Source organism: Eurypyga helias, unplaced genomic scaffold, assembly GCF_000690775.1.
Source record: "Eurypyga helias isolate BGI_N326 unplaced genomic scaffold, ASM69077v1 scaffold18237, whole genome shotgun sequence".
NCBI classification, from domain to species: domain Eukaryota; kingdom Metazoa; phylum Chordata; class Aves; order Eurypygiformes; family Eurypygidae; genus Eurypyga; species Eurypyga helias.
In genome coordinates, this window is record NW_010261301.1 from 31,659 (window position 1) to 39,955 (window position 8,297).

Genomic DNA, 8,297 nt, shown 5'->3' on the forward strand with positions numbered 1-8,297 from the left:
CAGAATGGATCGAAACTAACCCGCATGTGTATCGTGGCACCAGAAGGTGCATTTGTTGTTTTACCAAAGAAAACCAAGGCGAAAAGAATCAAAACATCCAAAGCTTTTTCCTTCCTCCCTTTACGAAGGTGGTGAACAGCACATGGCGCAGTTTTTCCGAGGCAATCTGGCAGGTCTGATGATTCGTTCTGGTAAACTGGAAAACAAGAAGGTGATCGATTGCCTGTATACGTGCAAGGAGGGACTGGATTTGCAGATGGCTGACGGCGTTGGCAAAGGCGTGAAGGTAACGTCGCGTGTGAATAAAGGGGAGCGGGTGTACGGCTTCGGTGGTGATAGTCACAACTGCAGCGGGCAGAGTTGGTAGGGGTGTCCCAAATAAAACAAGCTGATCTGTTGTGTCATTTTGCATTAAAATTACATGAGAACTAGGAAATCTTTGTTGTGTGGACATGGGCTTGGTGAGTTGAGAATGAAGGTTATTGTGTTGAAGAGAAATGCCCTATTTGTAAGCCTCTCTGTTTCACCAGCTGTATCAGGTTGTCTAATAAGACAGAGATTCTTAACAACCAGCTTAATAGAATCAGACTAACTTGCATGCCTTTTTTTAATGGCAAGGTGGTGTGAACAGAGCTAAATTTCTCCTTTATATTAGCTGTCTCTCTCTCCTATTACTAGTATTTTCACGTCAGGACTCTAAGTGCCTAGATTTTTTCTTAAAAAACAAAACACTGAATGTATTTGACTGGGATAAAGATGTGAATAGAGAAGTTAAACTGCATACTGCAAGACCAGTAAATAATGGCCTGATTATTTTGAATACAGATGTCATTATCCTAGCATTTTCCAGGCTGAGCGGTGCTGTACTTCCAGTTTTAATTACCTGATCATGGTACTGTTTGGGTGTCCTCTTATATATATGGGTTTTTTTTCCTGTTGTTTCAGGTCCACATGAACCCAAGTCAGTCAGTGCTGACCATAGAAGGGGACGATATTGAGCGAGTTGATAAGGCCATGCAGCACATTTCCTATCTGAATTCCCGCCAGTTCCCAACACCTGGGATTCGGAGGCTTAAAATCACCAGTGCTGTCAAGTAGGTCCTACTGCTGAAGAAATACATCTCTGTAGAGTGGTAGTGAAGCCTGGAATGAAGGTCGTGTATCTCAGTTGTGATAAACAAAGGAGCCTTGCTGTGTGTAACCGTCACACGTTTGAAAATGGCAAATGTTATCTACGTCAGCGTTTTGTTTTCTTCCTGAGAATGTAGTAAGGAGTGTGCAAGGCAGGGAGGAACTTGCTGCCAAGAGTATGCTGTGAGTATGTCTCCAGTATCACAGGCTTCATTAAAGGTGTTATCTGTGGCTGTTAGTCGTGGCACAGAAAACGGGGCCAAATGTTAACTGTAAGTAAAAATTAATTGTAAGATTGCTCCCTTGGTGGGGAGTTCTTACTCTCCAACACAGATGATGAATTTATCTAAGACTCTTGGGTCTGAGACAGAGCTTTTAAAAAATTTATAAAGCAATTACTCGGCATAATTATGCCTTCCCTCTCAAATAGCCTCCTTGACTGTGCAAAACTGCTTCTGTACTCGTAGGTGTTTCAATGAAGAGGCCTGCGTCTCCATTCCTTCCGTGGAGGGATACGTCATGGTCTTGCAACCAGAGGAACCAAAAATCAGCCTTAGCGGCATCAACCATTTTGCCCGCTCTGCTTCAGAGTTTGAGAGTTCTGAAGGCGTTTCCCTCTTCCCTGAGCTTCGCATAATCAGCACCATTACACGGGAGGTCGAGCCCGAAGGAGATGGAGACGAAGATCCTACAGGTAACAGCCTTCTGTGCTTAGGACTGTTGCCCACCCCATTCCGTAATCACGGCGGAGGAGCTGCCTCTTGCAGAGCGGCGTGGATTTCTCTTTTCATGCAGAATCTAGTAGGGTGAAAGGGGGTATTGTCGCTCTTGTGGGAAGATGCAGATACTCTGCTCTGGGCTGACAAAACCTTACCTGGGAGTGGTAGTAAGCCCAGGCCATATTCTTCATGTGAATGTGCCTTGTTTGTATTTTGGGGTTTGTTTTAGGTGTTTTTGAGGGGAGTGGGTTTTAATCATTATTTCATGGGTGCCTGCTCTCCTTACTTCAGGCCCAGATCTTAGTGTTCGTTCTGGGAGAAGAGTTGAGTTTGCATGTGACATTTTACAGCTTCTGGGCTCTTGTCTGGTCCACCTTTGTTTCAACACTCACCTCTGGCTTTTTCTCTGCTCTTTAGTACAAGAGTCTTTGGTGTCGGAAGAGATCATGCATAACCTGGATACGTGTGAGGTGACAGTGCTGGGAGAGGAGCTGAACCAGGAGCAAGAAAGCCTGGAGATCGACATGACGCGACTGCAGCAGAAAGGCATTGAGATGAGTAGTTCCAACCTGGGCATGATAATCACAGGTAAGGGTTTCTGCATCTGGGCTTCCTGTAGGAGGGGTCTGAAGACAGTGATAGTGAGAACAGGGTACTAGAGGTGGTTTGCAACACCGTGCACTTTGGTTTTGAACCAGAATTTCAAACTTAGAGGTGTTACAGCTATTTTGTGTAAAGCTGTGGTTCTGGAAGATACGTCATGCTAGAACCTTCTTTATGTTCCCCTCCCATGTCCCAGATTGCAGGTTACCTCTGGACCGTGGAAATTAAGTACGCTTTACCCCAGAAAAGGCTTGTTCCTTGCACAGATAATCCAGTGCTAGGAGCATGCGTCATTCCTTTCTATTTCATATTCAGAATATGTTATGTTTTTGAAAGAAAGGTTCCCAAAATCCCTTGAAAGACTAACTGGGTCTAGGATTTTATCACAAAATCAATCCACAGAATTTCAGTGGAGCCACATATGTGTCTCTGTCTCTGTGGTGTTACCTTTTATCTACTAACTGAAAATCGGTCAGCCAAGAAAACTGAGTTGAACAAAGTGAGTAGTATTTGTTGTGCATATGATGTTGTACTAGTCTTTTGCAAGGTCATTGTTCTCCTTGTTTATTTCTCTCTGCAGGGGTTGATACTATGGCTAGTTATGAAGAAGTTTTGCATTTGATACGCTACAGGAACTGGCACACGGTGTCTCTTTTTGACAGAAAGTTCAAATTAGTCTGTTCTGAGCTTAATGGACGCTATGTCAGCAATGAGTTTAAGGTGGAGGTATGTAAGCTTATCTGATCCCTCTGAAAAGTTGTAGAGCCTGTGATGATGGAAGTTGTTGTCTCAGCTGACAGTTAACTGATCAATTATTGGTTCCTGTAAATAAATATTAGTAAATGTGTGCATTTCCGGCTGTATTTTATATATAAATGTGTTCTTAATCCTACATTTCAGCTTTAAATAAGGCTGCCTAAACAGAGGTGACACTGTTGTGTTGTAGAAGAAATAGTAGGGATAGTGAAAGTGTTAAAGGTGAAAAGAGCAGAGACAGGCTAAAATTGCATTTCCTCTGCAGCAGAATACAGGTTAATCGTTATCAATATAGTATCAGATATATGGAGGTACAGCAGAAGATAACATAAAGGGCACTAAAATGTCAGGTGCTGGAATGTGAGGTTATTTATATTGAACTGTGGATGCTGTCCTTGCTCTGTAGTAGCGGTGCTCCCTTCCTGTCGTGCAGCTGGTCAGGTATCCTAGTCAGTGTTGCACCACCGGAGGGGTGTATCAGCTCTGCGTGTTTGGCCAGGAAACGTGAACCGTGCTGTGCAAACGATGAGCTGCTTGTACCTAAAACCCAGCTGTGCTGAGTGTGGGTTAAAGAATAGTCTTGTCGTAACACTTTTACTGTAATACGGATTTTTTCCTTTGGTATTAGCTGAAGATATACAGCAGAATAAGAAAACATGGCAATGAAGAAAATGTAATTAACATTATGTGTTTGTATATACTGTTATTTTGGGTTTAAAATGGCTGGCTACCAAATTTGATAATAAACTGGCTTTATCTGTTTTTTTTCTGAAATACTGGTGTCTGCATGCAGACTTGCCAGACTGACTGACACAGATTTGAGAGCTGGGAAGCTGAAGGGGTTTGTGGCAGGGAATTGTAACATATGAGGAGCTGCTGATTGGGATGATTGTCCCTCGAGACAAGCCATTGGCTGTGCTGCTCTGGGAAATAGATTCCTCACCCCTCTATTTTTCTTTTTTTCTGTCTCTTCAGAAGTCAAGTGTGGCCTTTCTGGAGTTTAAATATTTTCTTTTTGTTCCTAGGTGAATGTCATCCACACAGCTAACCCCGTGGAACATGCTAATCACATAGCTGCACAGCCCCAGTTTGTTCATCCAGTGCATCATACTTTTGTCGATCTCTCCGGTCACAACTTGGCCAACCCTCATCCGTTTTCAGGTAGGAATTCTCAGTCGCTGCAGTTCAGCTGTGTCTTTCCAGTGTAAAAAGCTTCTTGCTGCAGAGTGGTTTTCTGCCAGACTTCAAACCAGTGTGTTGGATGCATAATCTGAGGAGCTGCTGCTCTGCTGTTGCCCAGCAGGTTGGAGTGGGTTACTGTAGATCTAGGAAATACCTTTTCCTGTCAGCAGGAGAGCTTTCTGGGTGCGCTGAAAAATGGGAGGTGTACTAGCCTTAGTGGGGACTGTAGACCTAGCTAAAGGACTGAAGGGATGGAGACAGGGTTTCCTCTGGATGGCAGGAGGAAAGAACTGCAGCGTCATTCCCTCTGATTAATGCTATCTGTCCTTTCTGGTTTAATTACATTTCTTTGGCATAGGTGTAGGATGTGAGAGGGAGAAAAATAGGCATATTAGAGAGGAGTCTGTGTGGTGGAATCTGCTTTCCATATGTTGTCAGTCTCTCAGATTGATTTAATTATACTTACGGAACTGAGCTCTAATTCTTACTCTCCATCTGACCTTTGAAGTGGCCTTCGACAAACTGCTGCTGCGTCGTGTGTCTAATGCCATCTCCTTGCAGGTGATGGGAACGGAGGAGCAGTAGCCAGCAGCGTGTGTTACTTAGCAGTATCGTCTCAGGAACTCCTTTGTTTTCTTGTTGCAGTTGTTCCAAGTACAGCCACTGTTGTGATTGTAGTTTGTGTCAGCTTCCTGGTTTTTATGATTATTCTGGGAGTGTTCCGAATCCGAGCTGCACACCAGAGAACGATGCGTGACCAGGACACTGGAAAGGAAAATGAGATGGACTGGGATGACTCTGCTTTGACCATCACTGTGAACCCCATGGAGGTAAAGCTGATGTATCAGCACCGAACAAATGCCCTTTTCCAGCTGTAATGGGTATGATTGTACGTGGTAGAGACATTAACTGCGAGTTGTTATCGGATGAGCCGAAGTGCAGATGCCAAGAGCAGTTATGTTTGGGATCATGCATGGGTTACAGCTTCACGATACATCACGGGATTTCACAGGCCAGTGTGTGACACTAGTGTTGATCATGCCACACGCTACCTTAACCACGGGCTGCTTTTTTCTTAAGTTGCTAGGATTTATTTCCAAAACATCGGTGTTTGTTTTCATCACCTGTGGTTGACATCGGAATTTTTAGAAAATTAAGAACAAGATAAATGTGCAACCTTAATTCTCTTTGTGTCACCCTGCTGCAAGATCCTTTTCCAGTAGAATTTGAAGTCCTGGATCACACTTCAGAATTAGTTTGCTTAGAGTGACAGGACTGATTGTGTGTTACAAAGCTGGTGTAAGGAGCACCACTTCCTCCTTCTGTTTGGTTGCCTGATCGCTGCTGAGCCTCTAAAAGCAGTAAGGGATCTGTGATAGCTCTTTCTCCCAGTAGTGCCTTGTGCCTTAGTTCAGAAGAATAAAGTAATTGTATCCTGGGCTGGATCCAGAGAAGTGTGGCCAGCAGGGCGAGGGAGGGGATTCTGCCCCTGTACTCTGCTCTGGTGAGACCCCACCTGGAGTGCTGCGTCCAGCTGTGGAGCCCTCAACATCAGAAGGATATAGACTGGTTGGAGCGAGTCCAGAGGAGGCCCCAGAGATGCTCCGAGGGCTGGAGCACCTCTGCCATGGGGACAGGCTGGGAGAGTTGGGGTGTTCAGCCTGGAGAAGGGAAGGCTCCAGGGAGACCTTATAGCCCCTTCCAGTGCCTGAAGGGGGCTACAAGGAAGCTGGGGGGGACTTTTTACAAGGGTCTGTAGTGACAGGACAAGGGGGAACGGGTTTAAATTGAAAGTGGGGAGGTTTAGATTGGATATCAGGAAGAAGTTCTTCCCGGAGAGGGTGGGGAGGCACTGGCACAGGTTGCCCAGAGAAGCTGTGGATGCCCCATCCCTGGAAGTGTCCAAGGCCAGGCTGGATGAGGCTTGGAGCAACGTGGTCTAGTGGAAGGTGTCCCTGCCCATGGCAGGGGGGTTGGAACTGGGTGATCTTTAAGGTCCCTTCCCACCCAAACCAGTCTGTGATTCCGTAACTTTGGCCAGTATGATGTCAACAACTAATTTCTGTCTTAACAGACTTATGAGGATCAACACAGCAGTGAAGAGGAAGAGGAGGAGGAAGAAGAAGAAAGTGAAGATGGGGAGGAAGATGACATCACTAGTGCAGAGTCTGAAAGCAGTGAGGAGGAAGAGGGAGAGCAGGAGGAGGACCAACAGAATGTTAATAGACAGCAACAGCTGGAATGGGATGACTCCACCCTCAGCTATTGATTCTAGCTGTTCCCTTTGTCTTCATGTTCTGCTCTAGAAGACTCCGCTGTAACACTCCATTGTTACCAAGGATCCATGGTGGTGTAAAAAAAAAATCATTCTGGCCAGTAGCTTCAGCCCACACCCCCCGCAGTGTTTGTGTTCCGTCAGCTAGTTCCTGGTGCTGTTCCTAGGGCTGTAGTTAGCACCTCTTTTCCTTCAGCCGTGCCGCAGTGACTGGAGGGTTGTTTTTTTTTTACGTGATGTGAGGAACCACCTTGCACTTTTATTTTTCTTTGTGTCATCTCAGCTAAGTGACTCTACAGATCTGTAGCCGTTGCACACGGATTTCCGAACTCTGTTTTTTTGCTCAGTGAAACAAACTTGGCTTTGTTCCTTTTTCTCAAAGGTTGCTTGTTGACAAAGGGTAAAGCTGCTCATTTCAGCCTGTCGATTTCTTTTAATTTTTTCCCCAAATTTAGTGCATGTGTAAAGTGGCAGAATGAGGTTAATATGTAGAAGATTAACAGACTTTTTAATATTTTGTAAATATATTGGAATTATGTAATTATGTCATTTGTGGTAGTGAAAACAGGGATTGGGGTTTAAAACACGCTAAAGTAAACAAATCATGAAGCATGAAATATTACAAGTCTCATCCTACTGCAGCAGGAGCACGGGCACCGTTACCTAGTGTAGATGTTTGTGTCATCGGCCTTGACTGCCGTGTTCGCTCACGCCCCACGCTGGTTTTCCTTTCCTTTCCTTTAGTTTTTATTTTTGCAGAGGGAACAGACAAGCTTGTGAGAAATCATAAAGCCTTTAGGAACCTCTGCCAGAGGTTCAGCTGCCCTGTGCGATACAGTTGTGTTTTTTCTTCCCTCTCCCCCCGGTTAAGTCTTGGCATTTTTAAGTTATTGGGGAAAAAACACTACTTGGTGGGCAGGTTAGTGTGGTGGTGGGGTTACGCTGAGGCCGCCTGAGGTGCGGCGATGGTGGTGCTGCTGACAGGGCTGGGGACCGGTTGGTACGTCGGTCACTGAAGCTGGGGAGCCTCAGCCCTCTGCGCCTCGGCGACCGGTCTGTGTCCACGGTGGCCTTGGCTGTTCGGTTTCTGATCTGGTCGTGGGAGGGCTCTGGGCATAGCGGATGCGTTTCTGTTAAACACGCTCCTGCTTATTCCCTGTAGCCCGCTGTACAGTAACCTCGGACTCGTGGTGTATTCAGCCTTTGTTTACACCTAGTACTTGTGTTTTCCTGCTGCTGAAAACCACAGCGTGAATTATCCAGCCAGAAAACCGTGGGAGTCGCATCATTATTCCAAGTCCAGATGATTTGGGCTGTTTCTGATCCAAGTTCTAACTTGGAATTGCACAGGACTTCCCTGAGGGAGAGGTACGCTGTGACCCCGCGGCGGAGAGGGCTAGTTCTTTCCGGAAGGCAGGCCTCGCCTCGCTGCATTTGGCCTTACACAGAGCCGTGAGTAACGACCGTCTGCTTAGCCGATTCGTGCGTCGGGAGGTGGATTAAAGCGCGTGCCGTGCGCCGCTTGTCACGGGAGCAAGGCCTCCACCCGCTCCTCAGCACGGTAAGCGCCGTTCCAGTTTCCGGTCGCGGGCGCGCAGGCCGCTCATCCCGCGGCAGGCGGGGGGACGCTG

The 8,297-nt window shown here is 46.2% G+C and overlaps 1 protein-coding gene across 1 annotated transcript in view; it reads left to right on the forward strand.

Moving 5' to 3' along the window:
- CLSTN1 (calsyntenin 1) overlaps positions 1–7,226 on the forward strand; it is a gene marked incomplete at its 5' end in the record, with an annotated part of 29,708 nt that extends 22,482 nt beyond the window's left edge. Inside the window, 8 exons of the mRNA XM_010155330.1 lie at positions 129–286; positions 946–1,094; positions 1,599–1,825; positions 2,268–2,438; positions 3,034–3,179; positions 4,235–4,370; positions 5,037–5,221; positions 6,466–7,226. Of these exons, the coding sequence (XP_010153632.1) occupies positions 129–286; positions 946–1,094; positions 1,599–1,825; positions 2,268–2,438; positions 3,034–3,179; positions 4,235–4,370; positions 5,037–5,221; positions 6,466–6,660 (1,367 nt within the window). The remainder of the gene's footprint in view (positions 1–128; positions 287–945; positions 1,095–1,598; positions 1,826–2,267; positions 2,439–3,033; positions 3,180–4,234; positions 4,371–5,036; positions 5,222–6,465) is intronic.
- Between the last annotated feature and the right edge of the window lie 1,071 nt (positions 7,227–8,297).